Source organism: Balaenoptera physalus (genome assembly GCF_965194825.1).
Source record: "Balaenoptera physalus genome assembly, chromosome: 2".
NCBI lineage: Eukaryota > Metazoa > Chordata > Mammalia > Artiodactyla > Balaenopteridae > Balaenoptera > Balaenoptera physalus.
Window position 1 is genome coordinate 15,590,990 of NC_138883.1, and position 23,493 is coordinate 15,614,482.

Below are 23,493 nucleotides of genomic sequence, written 5' to 3' on the forward strand. Positions count from 1 at the left end.
TTCTTTTTTTCAAACGTCTCATTAGTTATTGCATCATAGGAGCCGATATCTTCAGTCTTCAATCCCCACCCTCCCTGGTTCATCTGACACTCAGCAGCCAGGCTCATCTTATCCCATCTCCCTGATGATCGTTCCTTTATCTAGTGTTCAACGTTCTCTGTGATGTTTCTTCATGCTGCGCTTGCAGTCTTATTCCCCACTGTTCTGTACCCTCTCCGGCTACCTGGTACTCCAGCCAGCCCGAGCACGCCCTCCATGCCTCGTCTCCCGGCTTTGCCCGCCCTGCTCTGTCACCCGCAAGGGTCCTTATCCCACGCACCCTCCTGCCCACGTGCCTCCGCCCAGTCAGGACGGGCTAGGCTGCTGTGTGGGAACAAATTCTAAGCTCTTAGTGGCTTACACGGGAAAGCTTACTTCTTTCTCAGGTGCCCCGTCCATCGTGCCCTGGCAGGCGGGCTCTGCTCCACGTCAGCCTGCCCCAGGGACTCGGGCCGGGGTCCCTTTCCATCTGCAATGTTGGGCACGGTGGCAAGGAGAGGGGAGCGTGGAGATTGCTTCTGTAGCCTCTGCTCACTTTCCCTTGACTGTCACTCGTCACGTGGCTGTGCCTGCCCTCCAGAGGTGAGGAGGAGGGATCCGAGCGATACGCGTGCACTCAGAGGTAGAGAGCCCGGCTACTGATGAAACCCCACCCCCATACCCCAAGGCCCCTTGAGGGCTGTATCCCCTGGGAGGTGGATCTTGGTCTTCTCCTCCCTGTCCCATCAGCCTGGCCCAAGCTGGAAGCGATCCTTCCCTCCTCCGGACTCCTGTAACGCTTGTCTCCTTTACTTGTCACGCTTCTTCCTTGGATTCTGGTGGTTTTTGTACACACCTTTCCCTGTATGTTTATCTGGATTCCAGTCATTTTCCCCCCGTTGGTTCCTAGCATAGTCTTTTACACATACAGACCCATAAATGAATGGTTCGTGGGGTACCCAGAGGAGCCTGGAGATGGGGAGGCCGGGTCGGCGGGTATTGTGCTAGTCTAGACGGGCTTGAATGAGGCTGAGCTGTGACAGCAGTGAGTAGAGGGGACTCCGTAGATGCAGATCGCAGTGTTCCAGATACGGGAAATGGACAGGAACAAGGAAGCGTTGTGTGTCCACAGGAAGAAACAGGTGCGTTTGAGGCCCATTCCTTTGTGGCTGTATGTACCACACACGAGACTGTGGCATGTTCACTTTGATAATCATTTGGCACTTAAACCGCCAAGAGGCTTTTGAATCGAAAAAAGAATGCTTTTCGATGGCAGCTGTTCTCTTATGGTCTTTCTGTTGAAGTGTTAGAAATCACCCTCATTAGTTTTCCAGGTGAACTACAGATTGGACTGAAGAAACATGCCTCCTACCAGCCCCGAACAGGTGCACACACAGCCTCTGTGGATTAGATGAGGCTCCCGATTCTGCTAGCTTGGACCCCAATCTTACTGAAGCATGGGGGCTGGAGCAGGGGGCAGGTGTAGCTGTCTTAGCAAGGGTCTTCTTGGCTTCTGGCCCCTAGTGAGGTATACAGCTACTGGTGACACTGTTGGACCTGCAGAGGCTCAGATCCTGCTGAACTATTGCCCTTTTGTCTTCACTGTGGAAGAATCTATACAGCCCACCTAGAGTTTCATTTAAGGAACTGTTTACAGACAGCTGGTGCTTGAACTAGCTCAGCATCATCAAGGCCACATCTCCAGTGAGGGGAGAAAGCAGAGTCAGAGACCCAAAGCCTTGAACAGTAGCTCTGCCTGCAGTTCCCCAGAGTTCCAGAAAGTCTGCTTTGTGTCTCTAGTAAAACACGTTTTTGACTTTCAGAGAAAGACAATGTTTTGCGGTACAGCTGTACTCTTAATATTGGACTTGGATTTGGCTGCCCTTTATTGGGTGTCAAATCCTGAGTACCACCCTCAGAGTAGGCAGGGCCATCCCCATTCTCTAGGTGAGGAGGTGAGGCTCCCAGAAACCCCCTGTCCAGGGCCACTCAGACTTGTGGCTAGAGCCAGGTCACTTCAGGGTGGAGTTTCATAAGGTACACTGAGAATGTCCTCAACGTTTGGGGCCTGTCTCAGCATTTGTCTAGAGTCATTGATCTACTTTTGTACATTTAGAAAATCTCATTTTAAAATACGCACTTTAAATGTTTTGTTTTTCCCCCCAGATAACCTGTTTGTGACCAACCAGAATGGATACTACTGTCACTCTCAGACAAGTTTGGATCGAGCCCAGATTGACCTGAGTGGTCGCCTCCGCAACGGCAGTGTCTACAGTGCACACAGCACCAGCTCCTTAAATAACCCCCAGCCCTACTTGCAGCCCTCACCCATGTCCTCGAACCCCAGCATCACCGGGAGTGACATCATGAGGCCTGACTACGTCCCGTCGCACCGGCACAGCGCCCTGATCCCCCCGTCCTACCGCCCGACCCCCGACTATGAGACGGTGATGAAGCAGCTCCACAGAGGCCTGGTGCCCGCCGAGAGGCAGAGCCGCTCGCTGAGAAACCTCAACATCGGCAGCTCGTACGCGTACAGCAGGCCCGATGCGCTGGTCTACAGCCAGCCCGAGATCCGGGAGCACGCGCACTTCAGCTCCCCCCCGTCGGCCCACTACCCGTTCAACCTGAATTACAGCTTCCACAGCCAGGCCCCTTACCCGTACCCCGCAGAGAGGCGGCCGGTGGTGGGTGCCGTCAGCGTGCCCGAGCTGACCAACGTGCAGCTCCAGGCCCGGGACTACCCAGCCCCCAACATCATGAGGACGCAGGTGTACCGCCCGCCGCCCCCCTACCCGTACCCCAGGCCCGCCAACAGCACCCCTGACCTGTCCCGCCACCTCTACATCAGCAGCAGCAACCCCGATCTCATCACCCGGCGGGTCCATCACTCGGTCCAGACGTTCCAGGAGGACAGCTTGCCGGTGGCGCATTCCCTGCAGGAGGTCAGCGAGCCCCTGACCTCGGCCCGGCACGCCCAGCTCCAGAAGAGGAACAGCATTGAGATCGCCGGGCTGACCCACGGCTTTGAGGGCCTGCGGCTCAAGGAGAGGACCATGTCGGCGTCGGCGGCGGACGTGGCTCCGCGGGCCGTCTCCACGGGCTCCCAGCCAAACGTCGTCACAGAAAGGACAAAGCGAGAAGAGGAGGACGAGCACGAGAGCCTGAGATACGGTCACAAAAAGTCTCTTTCAGACGCCACCATGCTGATACACAGCAGCGAGGAGGAGGAGGAGGACTTGGAGGAGGAGCGCGGGGCGCGGGCGCAGCCCTCTCCCCGGGCGCCGGAGCCCCGGGGCAGCTACTCCCAGGAAGCCCCGCTGAGCGGCCCCCACACGCCCGGCCCCCCGGCCGCCGGCCCCTTGCACATCCTTGAGCCCAAGGCCCACGTCACTGAGGCTGAGAGGAAGGGGAGGGACGGCAGCCCCGTGCCCACACCCGGGGAAGGCCCGCGGCCCAGGAGGGACGGGCTGCTGACGCCCTCCATGTCCGAGTCTGACCTCACCACGTCGGGGAGGTACCGCGCCAGGAGGGACTCTCTGAAGAAGAGGCCGGTGTCAGATCTCCTCTCCGGAAAGAAGAACGTCGTGGAAGGGCTTCCGCCGTTAGGGGTGAGCCGTTCAGTGTGCACGGGGGGCGGGGGGGGGGGCCTCACCCAACCCAGCACGGTGCCCTGTACGCCTGACTTTTCTCAACACCTTCTGCCCTCTATCCATCTTTTCTTTCACTCATTACTTCTGATGTTTTTCAGCTTTTTTCCTTTTTAGTTGTTTCAAACCACCCCACCCCCCCCAGCCAACACATATTTTACCCAGTTTTTGTCTTATTTTGTAATACTTTGAGTTTGATTATCTATGGAAATAATGGGGAGGGATTGGAATTTTCGTGGTTTTGCTGGAGATAATAGGTGGAGGGAAAGGTAAATGTAGGAGACTCTGTGGAATGGAAGAGAAAGAATGAATAGGAAGTTTTAGTAATGCAGTGTGACGGAAAAGGAAGTAAAGGTTTCATGACTTTAGCCAAGATTGCTTTGTTAGCCACCCGTAAAAATACCCCGCTGTGATGCAGGGTCCAGGGCTGCTCTTGTTCAGTTTGCTTGTTTGGGGTCTGAGGGAAGCGTCCCCCAAAGTGTCCCTAATGTATTCCTTATGTTGCGGTCCGTGTGGGTACAGCTTGAACTGCTGGGCTGTGATCTCTGAGGGCTGGAGGGTGATTCTGGAGCTGGGAAGGTGGCACTTTGTCAAGACAAAAAACCCAAGAGCTCCAGGTCTCTTTATTCTTCATATCTTTATTGGAGTATAATTGCTTAACAATGTTGTGCTAGTTTCTGTTGTACAACAAAGTGAATCAGCTGTAAGTATACATATATCCCCATATCCCCTCCCTCTTGCGTCTCCCTCCCACCCTCCCTAACCCACCCCTCTAGGTGGTCACACAACACCGAGCTGATCTCCCCGTGCTGTGCAGCAGCTTCCCACTAGCCATCCATGTGACATTTGGTAGTGTATATATGTCAGTGCTACTCTCTCACTTCGTCCCAGCTTCTCCTTCCCACCACCCCCCCCCGCCCCATGTCCTCAAGTCTGTTCTCTACGTCTCCGTCTTTATTCCTGCCCTGCCACTAAGTTCATCAGTACCATTTTTTTAGTTTCCATATATGTGCATTAGCATACGGCATTTGTTTTTCTCTTTCTGACTTACTTCACTCTGTATGACAGACTCTAGGTCCATCCATCTCATTACAAATAATTCAATTTTGTTCCTTTTTATGGCTGAGTAATATTCCATTGTATATATGTGCCACATCTTCTTTATCCGTTCATCTGTCAATGGACATTTAGGTTGCTTCCATGTCCTGGCAGTTGTAAATAGTGCTCCAGTGAACATTGTGGTACATGACTCTTTTTGAATTATGGTTTTCTCAGGGTATATGCCCAGTAGTGGGATTGCTGGGTCATATGGTAGTTCTATTTTTAGTTTTTTAAGGACCCTCCATACTGTTCTCCATAGTGGCTGCACCAATTTACATTCCCACCTCCAGGTCTCTTTAAAAGAGAGATTGAGTGAACTGAGAACCCAAGGAATGTCCCTTGTAGAAAATGCAGCTCCTTAGTATTCAGCATGATAAATAACCTTGGTTTAAGCACTTTTTATCCACTTGAGGCAAAATATAAAAGAGCATAACATCATCCCTAGCTGCCATTCCCAGAGCATTTACCGTGTGCTGAGCAGGCCATCTGCTTTACCATGTCCAGTTTACAACAGGCCTATTGTTTCTACAGATGAGAACATAGACTCTGGGATATTAAGTAACTTTCCCAAGGTCACACAGCTAGTGAGTGACCAAAGTGAAATTTTAAACCCTTATTTATCTCTGCAACCGATTCTCCTATCTTCTATGTTGTTCTGCAACGAAGTATATTGTATTTTATTAAGTAATAATTGCTTGTCTAAGCTTTGCTGTTCTCTGTCTTTCCACTGAAACCTTTTAAGTCTGAGTTCCTCAGCTTTGCCCAGGCATCTGTGGCGTTGTCATGTCAGCGTGTCCACTCTGAGTCATCTGGCTTCCTTGCCCAGGCCTCCATTCCCTGTGCCCTGCGCTCCTGCCAAGTGAAAGTGCTTAATTAGCCTATGTATTCTGTCTCCCAGTTGCTCCCAGTGTCCTGGCAGCTAGGGACTCCTCCCCCCATTTTTGCTGGTGGGCATATTCAGACCTGAGGGCGCATCACAAATGTGGTTCTGCCCTAGTGTATTATTAGATCTAAGATGCTACAGACATCTTCATAAGCAGGAGGAAAGTTCACACAATATTATAGTGGTTATGAAATAGATCAGTATACATAGACTCAAACTACTTACAGTAGTGCCGTGAATTTAAACGTGTTTTCTTTTAATGGGTTTGAATTGTAAGTTTATTTTTAATTTTTCTTGGGAGTACATTCTTACTCATCTGTCTGACAGTAAAGGCCAATGTCTCAGGTCGGCTGAAGCAGAGGGCATGGGCTCACAATCAGTGATTCAGGGCAGGACAGAGTGTGGACGTGTCTCCCGAAGTAACTCTGCCTGAGTCCTGAGCCAGCTGGACGGGGCCCTCTCATAGTTGACACTCTTCACTGATTACATCACGAACGTAGTTTTTATGTGTGACCTGAGTCTTTCCCCAAATGATACTTGTTTTGAGTAGAGTCCAGTATTCAAGCCTATTGTCCCTGTAGTTTTGAATGGCCCAGCAAATTCTGCTAAATCTGAGGACTTTTATCGGTTTGGTTCTCTAAAAATACAAAATTTCCCCCTCATTGACTTTTAGACCTATAATATTAGTGAGGTTATGTGATTGGATTATCCTTTTTCACCCTTTCTTTTCGCATAAGGGATCTCCTTACTTAAGGAATGTGAATGGCAGCTGTGGCCCGGGAAAAGGTACAGGACCTAAGAGTGGAAAACTTGGGTCTGAGTCTAGATCCTGCCATTCATTAGTTCTCTGTCCAGTGGGCCGGGCCCTTCACACACCAGAGCCTCAGCTTCTCCATCCGTAACACAGGACGGTCACCCCTCCTCTGTCTGCTGTGGCGTTGTGTTAGGTCCCACATAGGGTTAGGCATGAAAAGTGCTTTCTAAATTCTATGATGCAGCATAACTGATTTTAATGCACGGTTTTTACTGTGTTGACCCTATTTACCATGTATAAAGAGGCAGCTGTGTGACATTGGGCAAACAACTTAATCTCTCTGACTCCCATTTTCTCATTTGTAACTGAGATGACCCCAGAGAGTTGTTGGGGGAAAATGCTCAGTCAAGTTTAACTTATTACTCTGAGATGGCATCATACATTTAACTTACTGGCTTCCCAAGAGCTGAAGAGTCCAACCCCCTGCTAATCCTCTGACCCCCTTCATAGTAACTCAGGGTGGCCATTATTTTAATTGTTACAACAAGCGAATATACTAGTGTGAATTATGGTTCTAGAGGTTTAGTATTAAAAACAGTGAAATAAATTGCAGATAAGCAGGAACATTTTAGAATTCTCCACCCATCTCTACCTATGGCGACTTGATTGCTATCTGGAAAAGGTAGACTGGTTTGAGTGCTTGTGCATCTACATAAAGAGTTTTTGTTTCACCCTTAGTCTTACGTGGTGGTTCTGACATGAGAAATCACTGTACGGGTTGTACATTTAAAACCATGCTCTTGTACTCTGAGGGCTAAGTAAGGGGTATTTGAAGTGAGTTTTGACTATAAGCCCCTTTCTTCAAATACTGGCTTTAGGGCTTCCCTGGAGGTGCGGTGGTTAGGAATCCGCCTGCCAATGCAGGGGACACGGGTTCAAGCCCTGGTCCGGGAAGATCCCACATGCTGCGGAGCAACTAAGCCCGTGCGCCACAGCTACTGAGCCTGCGCACCTAGAGCCCGTGCTCCGCAACAAGAGAAGCCACCGCAATGAGAAGCCGGCGCGCTGCAACTAGAGAAAGCCCGCGCGCAGCAACGAAGACCCAGCACAGCCAAAAATAAATAAAATAAAATTAATTTTAAAAAAATTTTAAAATCCTGGCTTTAGAACTGACCTTACCCATCATCCAGCACATGTGTGCTGGGGCCTTTTGAGTCATTTTCAGGCCAAGCAGTGCTGGAGCCACCTCTGCTGGCTGGTGGGAGCCGAGTGTTAAGTTTTCAGGCTCTTGTGAGGCCGTTGATGTTACACTGGCAGATTAAAGTTAGCTGTGATGCAAGTATTTGTACCGTGGAACCTGGCAAGCTTCACACATCCGAACTGTTCCCACTCCCCCGCCACAAAGTCCATTGTTAAACATGTACCTGCTTTCTGCACACCACTGTTTTCTGCATGCGTGAGAATCATGACATTTTAGCCTAAGCAGGAACTTTTTAGTCTGTGTAGCCTCCCTCTCTCTCTCTCCAAGGCTGACAGAGCTGCAGTAAAGTTGATTTCATTTATGAGACAGAAGAGAGCTGTTGATTTCATTTATGAGAGAACTGAGAAAACCATTTCTGTCAAATTAGGGCTACAGTCGTGATAATTACTGTGGCTTCCAAGGAGGTGTAGACTATTGAAGAAGACTTGGCATTCTTGGGCTCGTTTGCCTCAGAGAGCAAAATCATTGGCTTTAATAATAACTTTAGGAAACACCAGTTTTCAGGAGACAGAATTCAGTCTATGCCCTCTCTTGTACCCTCTCTTGGTATAATGATGGAGATTTCAGCCCTGACGTTCTCCTCATTTAAAAATGTGGTGGTTCTAACTGCATTTACCAGAGGTGCGGTGAGCTAACCCAGGTCACACAAGTCTGCAACAGAATGTAGAATACAATAGAGCCACCAGAGAAGACACTGAAAAAGAATGAATTTGTATTTTTTTTAAATGTATAAAAGCTTATTGCAATGAGGTGACTACATTTAAAACCCTCTTTGTGGATTGCAGCTGATTTTTGTGTGTGTCACGGTTTGATATTCAGGAATCCTGTGAAGGAATGCTGTCTGCTTGGAGCCTCACCTTTCATTACAACAGAACCCTGAAACCAGTTGCATTTCAGAACCTTATATCTGGAAGACTTGTCAGGGCTTTGGCCTTAAAAGGAATGTCTTCCTCCTAATCTTTGTGAAACAAACGTGTGTGTGTGTGTGTGTGTGTGTGTGTGTGTGTGTGGAGTGTAAGCTCTCCTGTGGTTGTTGGTTTAGGAGAACCCTCCCTCTGTTAACTGTCTTCAGTCCATTGAAATCTCTTTTCAAAGGGATTGTATTTGTGTATATTTGATATATACATATAAATATTTTTGTAGGGAATGAAAAAGAGCCGAGTAGATGCAAAAAAAATTGGTCCTCTCAAACTGGCTGCCCTAAATGGACTCTCCCTGTCTCGACTGCCTCTGCCTGATGAAGGAAGGGAGGTGCCTGCCAGAGCCACGAATGATGAGAGGGTATGTACCAGACCACAGGTCTGCACGCCTGCCCTGGAACAGCGGATACAGTGCTGCAGAACTGCCTTCTTGAGATTTTACTGAATTTTCTAACACATTTGATAATTATAAATGAGTGTTAGGAATTTTGTCATCTGGCCTTCAAAACTGGGGCAAATTTATAGCTAATGTCTTAATAGATAATTTCAGGCTAAATGTTGATTTTTGTCTGTTGGTTTCTGAATACTGTTCTTTACCTTCTTCTGGCCATGAGGTTAGAGGAAATGTGCAAATGCGTATGAGTACACATAGGAAGGAAAGCAGATATCGCCTGCTTTCATTACATCGGAAACTTAACAGTGAACGGTTACTGAATTTTTCAAAACTTTGTGACTGAGATGTATTTGCTATGAGGTTCTATTATACCAAAATTAGACAGGCATGAATTATGCTAAGCAAAAATTAATTTGGATCCTGGAGATAGTTTCCAATAATGTTTTCCGTTTTTTATATATATTATAAAATTGAAGCATTTGTTCATAGAGGTTGGAATTGATTATCCTACTTTAGGATTTACTGTTCTCCAGGAGAATTTTCCATTCTTAGGGGGGTCACATAATTGACTATAGATTTAGAGAAGATGAATTCAATGAATTGCTTTAGGCCAAGTTTACACAGAACTTTGCATCATGTTTCTCACCAATAAGATTATTTCATTTGTTCTTTTGTTGTTTTGACTTGTTAAATTTAACTTTGGTTTCATCTAGAATTTTCAATATTAGATAACACTGGACTTGAAGCAGAAAACAAGATTTCAAGTGTACGGTCAAAATGCAGCTGTGGCATGGGACTGTATTCATATTATTCCTCACTTTCTATTTTTCAGTGTAAAATTCTGGAACAGCGGTTAGAACAAGGAATGGTATTCACAGAATATGAAAGAATTCTTAAAAAACGGCTAGTTGATGGGGAGTGCTCAACAGCACGACTCCCTGAAAATGCAGAAAGAAATCGGTTCCAAGATGTTCTTCCCTATGACGATGCCAGAGTGGAACTGGTCCCAACCAAAGAAAACAATACCGGTTACATCAACGCGTCACATATCAAGGTGAGGGGAATGTTTAGAGTAATACACAGGATGTGAAGTTTCCAGTTAAATTACGAGAATGGTAAGAATTGTATTCATGTCCATTTTCTAAAAACATCCTAGTTTTGAACCGTTGGGACAAACTGTACTATAAGCTGGGAAATCCATACACCAAGGCTGGACACAGTGTTTGCTCCCTCCATGTGTTGAATCCCTCTGCGCCCAGCATTGTTACCAGGACCCCGGGACCACTCATTTGTCTGACTTGAGAACTTTGTGCTTCTAAATCTGAAGACCTCTTTATAGCTCATAAATTCTCTCAAGAGCAGCTGAATTGCTAGTTTTTCCTTATCACTTACCTACATGCATTTTTATGTAAAAGAAGTGTCTGGTGTTTACCAAAGCTTTTCCTTATGGTGGTGCCATCTGTACTCTTTGCATACCCTCTTAGTCATTTTTTTTTTTTTAAGATTGTTACAAGTTTAAGTACTTCCGTGCCTCCAGCCTTTCTAACATTCTCCCAGTTTTAAATTTATTAATTAATTTATTTTTATTTTTTAGGCCACGTCGGGTCTTAGTTGCAGCACGAGGGATCTTCGTTGAGGCGTGCAGGATCTTTTGTTGTGGTGCACCGGCTCTTCATTGCGGCGCGTGGGCTTCTCTCTAGTTGTGGCGTGCGGGTTTTCTCTTCTCTAGTTGTGGCGCGCAAGCTCCAGGGCGTGTGGGCTCTGTAGTTGCGGTGCGTGGGCTTAGTTGCCCTGCAGCATGTGGGATCTTAGTTCCCCGAACAGGGATCAAGCCCGCGTCCCCTGCATTGGAAGGCGGATTCTTTACCACTGGACAACCAGGGAAGTCCCTCTTAATCATTTATTTTCTTTTGTAGCCATTAAATATTTTATAAGAACAATTTTTTTAAATTAATTAATTTATTTTTGGCTGTGTTGGGTCCTCGTTGCTGCGCGCAGGCTTTTCTCTAGTTGCGGCGAGCGGGGGCTACTCTTCGTTGCGGTGCGCGGGCTTCTCACTGCGGTGGCTTCTCTTGTTGCGGAGCAAAGGCTCTAGGCGTGTGGGCTACAGTAGTTGTGGCACGTGGGCTCTAGAGCACAGGCTCAGTAGTTGTGGCGCATGGGCTTAGTTGCTCCGCAGCATATGGGATCTTCCTGGACCAGGGATCAAACCCATGTCCCCTGCATTGGCAGGCAGATTCTTAACCACTGCGCCACCAGGGAGGTCCCCCTTTTAATCATTTTTAAACATCATTTTGTTCTTAAGCAGTGCTGCTTTTTCCCTGGAAACAGTATAATGCCATTTAACTGGGGTAACGTTACACCCATTAAAATGGAAAAAGTGATGATTCACAACAGGAAGGTGAGAAAAGCCAGATGCTCTGTCTTCTCCATGCTGGCTGGAGAGTCAGTTCGTTGTTTTGGGAAGAAGAAATTTCCTTATAGTGAGTGAATGAGTAAGTGTCTATGGGCAGGTATTATTTTCCTTCTTTCCCACATTTTATTTAGTTTGCAAGTGATGTTTGATGAGAGCCGTTTCACACTTAAGACTTTCTAGAGGCCCAGCAGTCTGCCTGTGAAAGCCAGTACCCTTGATGGTCTTTGGGAATTTGTGCACAAGCTTTTTAAACATGGACATAAGTTATTTAAAAACTGAGCATCTCTTTGGAATAGCTTAGCCAGTCTCCCGTGACTGGGTGGATGAGGGTTGAATAACATTGTGGTTCTGTGGTGGTATTTCAGAATCTTCAGAGACAGCCCGAAGAACAGTGGAAAGAGTCTGACTTCAGAATTCGTGGATCGACCACTTAGCAGTGTGGGACCTCGTTGTACTTATCTCTGAATAAGGAAGTGCTGACCTCTCCCCATTATGCTCCCCATCAGATCCTTCCTCCCTGGTTCTTGTTCGCTGTGGTGCCCGGTGCCCCCCACCACGGGCCCAGTGGGAGGATGGGGGTGTGACTCAGGCTGCAGCCTTAAATGGGGGCATGAGTGGAAGGGTGCGTGGCCCAGGGTTTACACTCGGGGCACTCAGAAAGCGGTTATGGCTGTCACTCAGCAGTGGGGGAGCCGAGATTTAACCCAGATTTCCTGACTACAAATCCTGTAATTATTATATTAGACTGTTTTCAAAGAGGTTAAATCCTAAGTGGAAATTTAGTATAGAGGGTAATCCTGACTCAGAAGTTCAGAGGTGAACTCCTTATGCAGGAAGACTTTTTTCCCCTAGAAATTTGATGTTTAACTTAGGTTTTGACTTAATTGCTAGTACTTGATCCAGTGTGTGTAGTACTTCACGAGGGAAAATTGTGTTTGAAATTTGGGATATGATGACGTTGATATTATTTTTATGAGAAGAACCTAACAGCAGCAATAACAGTCATTTATTAAGAACCTATCATGTGCAGGGCACCATACATATTGGCTTGCTTAATCCTGACAACATGAGGGTAGGGAATATTTTTATTGTATAGATGAAAATTGAGATTTGGAGAGCTTAAGGAAATTGCCCTAGGTCACATAGGTATTATGTGAATTCAGAGCACATATGTTTATAAAGATATCAGTAATGGAAATGGCACTAATAAGGAAAAAGAATAAGATACAAGTCTTTCATTATTCTGCTGAATATTTCAGTTTGCTTTTTTCATATTACCATGAACAAATGTATATACATGTATTATACACATACATATTAATTTTTTTAAAAACCTTTTCTAATTTCAGGTCTCTGTCAGTGGAATTGAATGGGATTATATTGCCACTCAGGGACCATTACAAAATACCTGTCAGGACTTTTGGCAGATGGTGTGGGAACAGGGAATTGCAATTATAGCAATGGTGACAGCAGAAGAGGTAAGTACTCATTTCTCTTAATTGATTTTCTCAGCCTCAGAAAAACAGTTAATGTTGATCATGTGTAATCTTGACTTTTAGAGAAAAGGGCAGGGTAAGGTTGCAGTTCTGAGTTTCAGACATACTGTCTGTGAGGGGCATCCTTTGCTGGCTCTTGTGTTTTAACTGCACTTGTCTCTAACAGGAGGGTGGAAGGGAGAAGAGCTTTAGGTATTGGCCACGCCTTGGTTCCAGGCACAACACTGTCACCTATGGAAGGTTTAAGATCACCACCCGGTTCCGCACAGACTCTGGCTGCTATGCCACCACGGGCTTGAAGATGAAGCATCTTCTCACGGGACAGGAGAGGACGGTGTGGCATCTCCAGTACACAGACTGGCCTGAGCATGGCTGTCCAGAGGACCTCAAGGGGTTTTTATGTAAGTATCTTCATTCCCAACACGGCCTTTGCCAGAGCTGTTAAATCCACCACAGAGAGGAAGACTTAAGTTCCTGAAACATTTCCTTTATTTCCTTTATATGTTGTCCCATGTAAGCTGTGGGCTCGTTTTAAAATGAAAATTTCAAGTGTTTAGGGGAGGCTTAACAGAAGAGGTTTTAAAGCATAATTTGGTAATGAGTAGAATGCCATTACTGACTCCTAGAGAGTTTCTCCTTTTCATTTTGTAGATGAGAAAACGGAAGCCCAGGAGGAGTCAGGGGACTTGCCCAAGATCACACTGTCAGTTAATAGTTGGGGTTGGTTAATTGGCACCTGGTGCTCTGTATCTGGAGTTTTCTCAGTCAGTGGAGATGATCTGAAAATTGTCAATTTGATAGGCCTTAATCCCTTTGTATTTTTCTGTTTCATTGATATTTCACAGCATACCTTGAAGAGATCCAGTCTGTCCGACGCCATACAAATAGTACAAGTGAACCAAAAAGCCCCAATCCTCCGTTACTGGTCCACTGCAGTGCCGGCGTGGGACGGACTGGCGTCGTTATTTTGTCAGAGATCATGATTGCCTGTCTGGAACACAACGAGGTGCTTATTTCCTCTGCTGATGAGGGAAGAGGTGGGCTGGGCACAAGGCCAGGGAAGAGAGGGACCTAGTGACCTGACAGCTCTTTCTGAACAAATGTCCTCGGGGATTCCCTATTGAAGATGCTAAGGTAGAAAAGAGCCTGTCTGCTTGAAGCCAGATTTCTGCCAGGACGCTCGCTCCCCGCCCAGGGTGTGCGTTACTTCATCACTGCTTCTCTCAATCTAGGTGCTGGACATCCCACGGGTGCTGGACATGCTGAGGCAACAGAGAATGATGATGGTGCAGACGCTCTGCCAGTACACGTTCGTATACCGAGTTCTCATTCAGTTCCTGAAAAGCTCAAGGCTCATATAAGCTCCCACAACTTCCTATGGGGACCCGATCATGTGAAGCGTTTACAGCGGAAAAAAAAAAGTGCTTGCGGAACTCATGCTCTCTCCTCCACTCGATGCACGCGGAGCGCTACATCAGGACGTAAGTGACGGGCTGAATGATGGCACATGGAAGGAAGTATGCAGAGCACAAGGCTGAAGAGGGGGTTTAACCTGGGAAAGATACCGAAGAGGAAGGACTTGGTTCTGAGGGCGTTGCCCTGTTCCGATCTGTCCGATTTGCAGTACTTGCACACATTTGGAGATTGTATTTTCTAGATAATTCTCTATTTCGCTGAAGCTACGCTGGGCAATTCTGGCAATCACTAAGGCGTATAGGTTTCTATCTTAAACTAGTTTTTGATAATGGAATTTTCTGTTATGACTGAAATATTTGGGGTTTTCTTATTAAGAAACTGAACTTCCCATGGGGATGATCCACAGATGTGAGTAGTTCCTATATAACTTTGTATTTAAAACTATGTTGTTATCTTTTGTTATTTTTAAAAAATCTTGGGTACTTAACAATGTAGTTACCAAACCCCAAACTACAAGAAGAATCTAAAAGTGTTATTTTGAAACATAGAAAACATTTTAATATTCAGAAAGTTTTTTATCCTAAAAATTCTATATATTTGTACCTTCTGTATTTTCCAAACAAGAGTTCAGCTCATTAAGGTACTGAGATGAGTCAGTTAATGTAAGTTAAAGTTGGGAATGAAGGCACATTATTTAAAACGTATGAAAATAATCAGATTCACTATTTTTTTTTCAGTATTATTCATAAACCCAAATGAGTTTGATTTTATTGGTTGAAAATGAAGTGAAAAACAGTTGCATAAGATGGTTTTAAGCACTTTTTTTTGTTGAAAACAATAAATCTGAGTTTTTAATATATGTGTTGCTTTATAGGTGAAGCAGTAACAACGGACATATTGAAAGTGTTTTGGAAGAGATCAGGAATAAGAGTATGTAGGATGACTAGGACAAGAGTAAGTGCAGTGTAAATGCAAGATGGTAAATGCAAGCTGCCTTTGTCGTTACAAAAAATGCAGTGTTATCTATACTCAGACTGAGATGCTGGGATGGAGAGTGGGGGGCTTGGGAAGAGTCTGGGGGCTGACCCCCCGAGGAAGGTGTCCCCAGGAAGTTCAGGGCCCATCACTGGCAGTGACTCGCTCTGTTTCCTTGAAGTTCTTCCGCCTGTACCTCTCTTCTTTTTTTTAACAAATCAGGTTTATATTATGATTAAAAGAAGCCTTGAAGAGGCTTTATTTTCTTTTGGTTGAAAGAAGGGAAGTGTTAGTAATAGTCTTACCTCATCTCCCAAAACCGCAGCCCGGACTTGCGGGGCCTGCAGAGATGACTGTGGTGTTCAAGATGTACGGGAACTTTGGCTCCTTAATCCTCTCACTTCACACCTGAGGTCAACTTTAGCTCCGCTCCCCCCAATCCCATTTAGGCCCATCCCAGGGGGCAGGACCAGGCCAGGCTGGCATGGCCTGGTCGCAGTGGGAGCTGAGGAGGTAAGGAAGGACGAACTGGTCCGTTTAGCTGAGGAGCCATCTCTTTCTTCCTTCTTGAGGATGCGTCTCCAAAACATAGAGCTTCTGAAATGTCAAATCCAGGATTATTTCCCCAAATTACAATATCCTAGGGATAGTTCTGATTCCCATGTTAACTCCTAAAGCAGTTTAACTCATTATTGTCACCGCTAAGTGTGTGTCGTTAGCTGTAAGGCAGGATTTCCTTTATACAGTGTGTGTATCTGCCGAACTCTGACCCAGAAACCAACCACTTGAGAGGAAAATTCAGACGATATTAATGAAAATGAATATTGAAAGTGGGCATGTTTCTCACTTGGGAACAAAGAATTGATTTTAGATCTAAAATTGTTTAAAGAACAATAGACCCAAGTGCAAATATTCAGGAAGAGCTCCCCAGGAGAATGGAATAAGAGTTTTTTATTGTAATATTTCCCATCTCCACAGCATGTAGAGGACAGGAGTGTTTCTGATGCTTTTTTTCTTCCATGGTACGTTTTTTTAAAAATGCTTTTCTGTCAGGTTTAAACATTTTGAAGTGTCCCATTGACAAGAACATACTGTAAAACAAAATCTAAAGAGTAATATATGGTATGTTTGTGTTCCTGTTGTAATAATTTGATTATAAGAAAATTACTTATGAGGGCTAAATTACACTGTATAAACGTCACTCTTAAAACTCGCATGTTTGACATAGCTTCTAAGACCCATGTAATTTTTTGTGTCCCTTTTGAATTTTTAAACTTTTAATTAACAGTTAGTGAATATGAAAGTATTTCTGAATAAAAATAAATCTACATTACTAGACTTTGAAGTAATGTGATTTTCAAGAGCAAACTGTAGAGCACTGAGGTTTCCGTAGGCTCACCATGTCTGAGCTGAGGATATTCTGTCTGCCAAACTTACACAGTGCTTCCGTATTTTAGTGTCTTTTAGTTCGTTGATATTCTTAATTTCATATCAAAATTACCAAAATATACATTTTCACAAAAAGTAGGTTATAAACCAGTGTTTTTCACTGATCATTGTTGGCATCTCTGGCATCAGTTTTCCTGATTAGTGGACTCTTTTGATAAAATACTCTAGTTGGTAATTTTGAACACAGGAAGTATTCGTTTTACAGTATCATTTGAAATGTTAATTGCAATCATTATTACATATATGCTTCTGGAACATCTACTGTGAAACATTCAGAAAACCCTAGAATTTAGCCTTTAAAACATTTTGGCAGGATTAAAACAGAAGCTGTGCTTCCTTAGAAATGCCCAGAAAGACCAAGGTCTAGGCAGAAACCCAGAGGAGGAGTGTAGGACGGAGCGATGAGAGCATGGCATGGCCAACTTTTTTGTGAAGCTTTCATCATGAGAAGAGACATCATTTCAAATGGGTTGATAAGTTAATGTTCACAATATTAAGAAAATATAAATGTCCATATTATACATAATATGAAACTTTACATGTATTAAAATATAAAGAATTACTGTTTATTGTAAATCATTTAAAAAATCAGACATTTTAAAGGAATTCTTTTAGATGTAAATTTAGGGAATTTGCTTTCCATCAAGATTTCATGTGGAATAAGCTAAACCATCTCTTTCCAGTTTAAAGTTTGTTAAAATAATCTAAATTGGAGGGGGCTCTATTTTTGAACTGAGGGATAGACATTTCAAAAATAGAGGACTAGATACTTTAGGAATTTGCCTGGGAAAACAATTCTCGAAAGAACATGAGTTTTTCAAATTCCTGAGATAAGGGCTCCATTTACCCTAAGTAGCTATAATTACTTATAAAAAATGAGGAAAAATCAGAAAGTCTGGTTGTTTAAGGTTTGCATGTGTTAGGGGTGGGTGCATAGAGGATTTCAGAACACATTTGAAGGGGTCCTTGGGTTGTTAAAGTGGCATAGTTTTCTGTATAGTTCAGGTAGTTCCCAAATAAGAATTAATGCTCTAAAAGGTCAGATATATGTTAAATTATTGAGAGTATCGTTTACAAGGGGAAATATTGCTATAAGTGGGTATCAACTTTCTTGGTTTGCCCTCCCAAAGCTTATTTCACCCACAGGGGCTCTGAAAGGTAGACAGTGGTGGTCACCTCCGCGTCATCCGTACTCTAAGAAAAATACACAGCAGCTTTCCTCCCTGCCGCACCCTGCTGGTGAGAGCACAAAGCATTCTCTCTGGGTCTGCCGGGCAGTGGGGACAGGGCCTCAGCAAGCAACTGGAGTCAGATTGATCAGTGTTCCATGAAAGAATTCCACATAACGTTCATGTCCCATCATTTGCCTCAGAAACCTGAGTGGCACATGAAGAGTAAGGAACAGCATGGGATACGTGATGAAGGTGAGCAGGGCTGGTGCCTCTGAGCCCGCCTGTGAGGCGGGGCGGGGCGAAGGAGGATGAGTTGGCAATACCTCCCCGTACCTTTCCTGTTTCCGCTTACGTATCTACCTTTGGATTGTCACTGGCCTGAAATGGGAAGTAGAAGCTGGGCCTGGATCAAGAAGGAAGTATAAGGTCTGCAGCACCCAGCTGAGGAAGCAGCAGTTCCAAGGCAAATATTCCCATGTAAAGAGTGTCTCTAGGTCACATGTATATGATTAGGGCCTGGCTGCACATCATATTTCCAAAAATGTTTAAATTAAAATACTTAGTTTTAAAAAACTAGAGTAAACCTGAACTTTGTCCAATATGTTGCTGGGTTAAGAAAGAGGTAGTAACCATATACTTATTTTAAATTATCCTTTAATATTATAAATAAGTATAAATGAGTGATAAGAAAGGAGTAATTGTTTGAACTACCTGTAGAACTAACAGTTTGGCTAACATACTGTTCCAAATTTTTGAAAATTACTTTTTAGGTAGATCTTTTGATCATTATTCCTTCCATTAAATATGACTGTGGTGTGTCATATAAAAGGACCATTTAAAATCTCGAAGATGCTTTGGCTTTGAATCTATAATGTAGGGTACCCATACTGCCTATAGCAGTACATGATTCCAGTGTAATAAATCTGCAATTTTAAACTGAACTGGTAGGGGGTTTTTAAACTGTGCATAAAGACCAGTACTTTATTTTGGTTGTCACTACTGACATTTTAAGTGCGCCTGTGTAGTTTAAATTCACGCTCTAAGAGCTTGGTGAAGAAAAGATGTACAGTATTCACTCTTAGGAGCAGGTCTGTGCTACCAAAGAAATTCAGAAGGTTGGATTATCTGGGTTATCCGGAACATGAATCTGTCGATCCTCATTTTTGGGGGTAGGTTGATGAGACTAGTACAGATTTAATGGTAACTGGCTTTGCACTTCCACCTGCTCATTTATCAGCTGAGGGAAACTGAACAAGTAAATGGGAAATATAAGTTCAGTTACTCATTTTTCATAAGAGTGCAAGTATCGCAGGTCAGACTGCTATCATAAATGCTGAGACTGTCCAAACATTTTTTTCCAGAAATTTATTAGAAATCACATGAAATGAATGGACCATTGAAAGAGACAAATCTTTTGTTACTTACTTTATAGTAATATTTATTGAAATGCAATTTAATCTTAGAGTTAAGTGTCCTAAAAGGATCTAATGGTTTTGTAGTTTTACTGGAATAATACCACACTGGTTCAGTCTAACAAATAACCTGATAAAAAGTAAATAATTCTCCAGAGGTGACAAACTTATTTCCAGACAGATTTAATAAAAACAAAATTAAAAGTAATACAAAATCTTAAGCCCACAAAACAAAAAGGTGAAATAAAAAAACAGAAGGAAAAAATGCTATAATTTGTGACAACTTTTAGATTAGTAGTGCTCTAGTGGGTTTTATTTGCATAGTTTGGTTTTGTGACCCAGTAGAGGAGTTGAAGTAGTTATTGTACAGGGATGATTTTTAATGTTTTTGAAGATTTTCTGTTAGTATCAGTTTAGACTCTCCATATTAGATTCTTTTTCATTTCTATATTAAAAGTAAGCAGCTTAATTTCTTGTTGTAGAATTGAGCTATTACACAATTATCAGTGTATTCAATTTCTAAACAACACATTGAAAATAAGGAGAAAAATAAAAACATTTTTAGAAATATTAAGCCTTAAAAAAACTTGGTTGCACAGTAAAGCTTACTCAAAAGATTGGCATTGGGCCATTAGAATATATTTTTGCTTTTTACTGTATTCTCGAGTAATTTTCTACATTAAAATATAAAACACTTAGTCTTTATCATGCAAATGTTAAATATTTTCCTATAAAAACACCTTAATGTTTCACTCTATTGTGCTTAAAAGAGGGAGATATTTTGAATTCTAATGATGCTATTTAGTTCAGATGAAGAATTACACTGCAACAGAACATAAATTTGTTGTATATTTCTTTGTTAAAAACTGAAGCAATCCAAGCCCTACCCATAGTAAATCTAGCAAAGCATAGTTTAAAAATGAATATCTAGATAACAAGTCTATTTAAATAAAAATTCCAACAGTAGTTAATGTGACTTAATAGTCCTAAGAAACTTAAAAATTTGGAGAAAATTTTTATGAAATACATTTCCTCAGAAAGTTGCCCTAGAATTCAAACAATGCACTGGGAATTCTACCTTTTTGAAATCAGGTTGTATACATAGTTGTCTAGTATTTTCTAGTTTAAAAAGCAATTTTATGTGCTACTGTCTGATGATCAATAATGTAAAAATGTATAATCAGGAGAGCTTAAATCTTCTAAACTGTCATTGGTTTGTAAAAGTGTGTACATTTAATGGGCAAAAAAGTTTGAATGAATGTAATATATGTGAAATGAATATATTATAGTCTATTTTTGCCATAAAAATAAATATTGAAGCAAGATACGATTTGTGTGTGAATAGTTCACTTAAAGCTTTTTTTGTTTGTTTGTTTCGTTTTATAATTTTAGATCTGATCACAAAGAGGCATATAATTAGTCCCATTTCCCCAGTGGGTTATTTTAAATTATGTTCCAGACAATAGATGTTTCTTTTAGTACTTGTCAATCTGTCATCACACATCTCCACCATCATCAATCACTTACGAGTTAGAATGCATCTTATCAAAACAGCCAACTTCATTAATCAGGACATTTGTGGAACAATTAATATATTTGAAGAATAAATATTTATGTACTTCCCAGCAGGTTGACAGAGCTCCTCACACCATCATCCCTGTAGTGGAACTTACTGTTATTAGTTGAATGTCCACTTCATTTATTAGTGGGGTTGTTTCTGGACCAGCAGCATTGGAAACTTGTTAAAATGCAGATTCTTGAAGTACATCCCAGGTCTGAAAATTCTGAATCAGAAGCTATGGGCATGGGACCCAGACATCTGCCTTAACAAGGTCTCCAGATGATTCTGATGTACATTAAAGTGGGAAAACTACTGCTTTAGTGATTAAAAAGCCGTAGATGTTCAATATAGACCACAACTTGGGATTCATTACATAGGCTACAATTAATAGGCACTAAGGTTTATTTAGGCAATTTTTTTTTTATTAGGCAATTTTTATTACGTTAATGATATTTACAATTGTGGTAGACTGATGGGCCCCCAAAAGTGTCCATGTTCTATTCCCATGAAGTTGTGAATGTTATCTTACATGGCAAAAGGGACTCTGCAGATGTGGTTAAATCAAGGTTCTTGAGATGAGGTTGTCCTGGATTATCCATGTGGGCCCAGAGTAACCACAGGGTCTTTCTACAAGGGAGGCAGGAGGGTCACATTGAGCAGAGATGTGATGACAGAAGCAGAGGTGAGAGAGATTTAAGGATGCCAAACGGCTGGGCTTGATGATGGAGGAAGGGGCCACAAGTGAAGAAATGCAGGCAGCCTCTAAAAACTGGAAAAGGTAAGAAACATTCTCCCCTAGAGCCTCCAAGAAGAATGCAGCCCTGGCAACATCTTGATTTTATGACTTCTGGCTTCCAGAACTGTAAGTTGGTAAATACGGGGTTTTTATTTCAAGCCACTAAGTTTGTGAAACTTGTTAGAGCAGCAATAGAAAACTGATAAAAGAGTATAAACTTCCTTGCAGGAAAAATGAAGGTCAACTCACCTTTTTAAAATATTTTTTTAATTTTTATTTTTTAAATTGAGGTAAACTTGACTTAACAATATCGTATGTTTCAGGTGTACAACAGTGATTCACAGCTTTTAAAGGTTATACCCCATTTGTAGTTATTAGAAAATACTGGCTATATTCTCTGTGCTGTACAATATATCCTTATTGCTTATCTATTTAATTTTTTTACTTATTTTTAAAATAAATTTATTTACTTATTTGGCTGCGTTGGGTCTTTGTTGCTGCACATGGGCTTTCTCTAGTTGTGGCGAGCAGGAGCTATTCTTCATTGTGGTGCGTGGGCTTCTCACTGTGGTGGCTTCTCTTGTTGTGGAGCATGGGCTCTAGGTGCACAGGCTTCAGTAGTTGTGGCTCGCAGGCTCTAGAGCGCAGGCTCAGTAGTTGTGGCACACAAGCTTAGTTGCTCCATGACATGTGGGATCTTCCTGGACCAGGGCTCGAACCCATGTCCCCTGCATTGGCAGGCAGATTCTTAACCACTGCACCACCAGGGAAGTCCCTGCTTATCCATTTTATACCTAGTAGTTTGTACCTCTTAATCCCCTGTACCTCTTTTGCCCCTCCCCTTTCCGTCTCCCCACTGGTAACCACTTGTTTGTTCTCTATGTCTGTTTCTGTTTCTTTTTTGTTATATTCACTAGTTTGTTGTATTTTTTGATTCCACATATAAGTGATATTATACAGTATTGGTCTTTCTCTGATTTATTTCACTAAGCATCTAAAACCCTCCAAATCCATCCATGTTGTTGCAGATGGGAAATTTTCATTCTTTTTTATGGCTGAGTAGTATTCCGTTGTGTATATATACCACATCTTCTTTATCCATTCATCTGTCGACAGACACTTAGGTTTCTTCCATAACTTGGCTATTGTAAGTAATGCTGCTATGAACATTGGAGTGCCTGTATCTTTGCAAATTAGTGTTTCATTTTCTTCCAGCATATAGCCAGCATTGGAATTGCTGGGTCATATGGTAGTTCTGTTTTTAATTTTTGAGGACCCTCCATACTGTTTTCCACAGTGGCTGCACCAATTTACATTCCCACCAACAGTGTAGGAGGGTTCCCTTTTCTCCACATTCTCACCAGCATTTCTTATTTGTGGTCTTTTTGATGATAGCCATTCTGACAGATGTGAGGTGGTATCTCATTGTGGTTTTGATTTGCATATCTCAGATGATAAACGATGTTGAGCATCTTTTCATGTGCCTGTTGGCCATCTGAATGTCTTCTTTGGAGAAATGTCTATTCAGGTCTTCTGCCCATTTTTTAGTCAAGTTGTTTGGTTTTTTGATGTTGAGTTATATGAGCTATTTATATATTTTGGATATTAACCCCTTATCAGTCATGTCATTGGCAAATATTTTCTCCTATTCAGTAGGTTGCCTTTTTGTTTTCTTGGTGGTTTCCTTTGCTGTGCAAAAGCTTTTAAGTTTAATTAGGTGCCATTTGTTTATTTTTGCTTTTGTTTCCTTTGCCTTAGGAGATAGATCCAAAAAAATATTGCTACGATTTATGCCAAAGAATATTGTGCCTATGTTCTCTTCTAGGGGTTTTATCGTTCAGAGTCTTAAATTTATGTCTTTAATCCATTTTGAGTTTAT

At 42.9% G+C, this 23,493-nt stretch overlaps 1 protein-coding gene across 3 annotated transcripts in view; it reads left to right on the forward strand.

Moving 5' to 3' along the window:
* The window catches only part of PTPN21 (protein tyrosine phosphatase non-receptor type 21), a 67,336-nt gene extending 46,692 nt beyond the window's left edge, over positions 1-20,644 (forward strand). Inside the window, exons 13-20 of one of the 3 annotated variants that reach the window (XR_014260955.1) lie at positions 2,185-3,629; positions 8,811-8,948; positions 9,814-10,035; positions 12,747-12,875; positions 13,060-13,294; positions 13,739-13,899; positions 14,126-14,374; positions 18,106-20,644. Coding sequence is in view for 1 of the 3 variants with exons in the window: in XM_082451218.1 (XP_082307344.1) it covers positions 2,185-3,629; positions 8,811-8,948; positions 9,814-10,035; positions 12,747-12,875; positions 13,060-13,294; positions 13,739-13,899; positions 14,126-14,254 (2,459 nt within the window). In the remaining 2 variants the exon portion in view is untranslated. Of the gene's footprint in view, positions 1-2,184; positions 3,630-8,810; positions 8,949-9,813; positions 10,036-12,746; positions 12,876-13,059; positions 13,295-13,738; positions 13,900-14,125; positions 17,297-18,105 lie in introns of those variants that run through there. The other 2 variants (XR_014260956.1, XM_082451218.1) reach the window with 2 other exon arrangements.
* Positions 20,645-23,493: the final 2,849 nt, after the last annotated feature.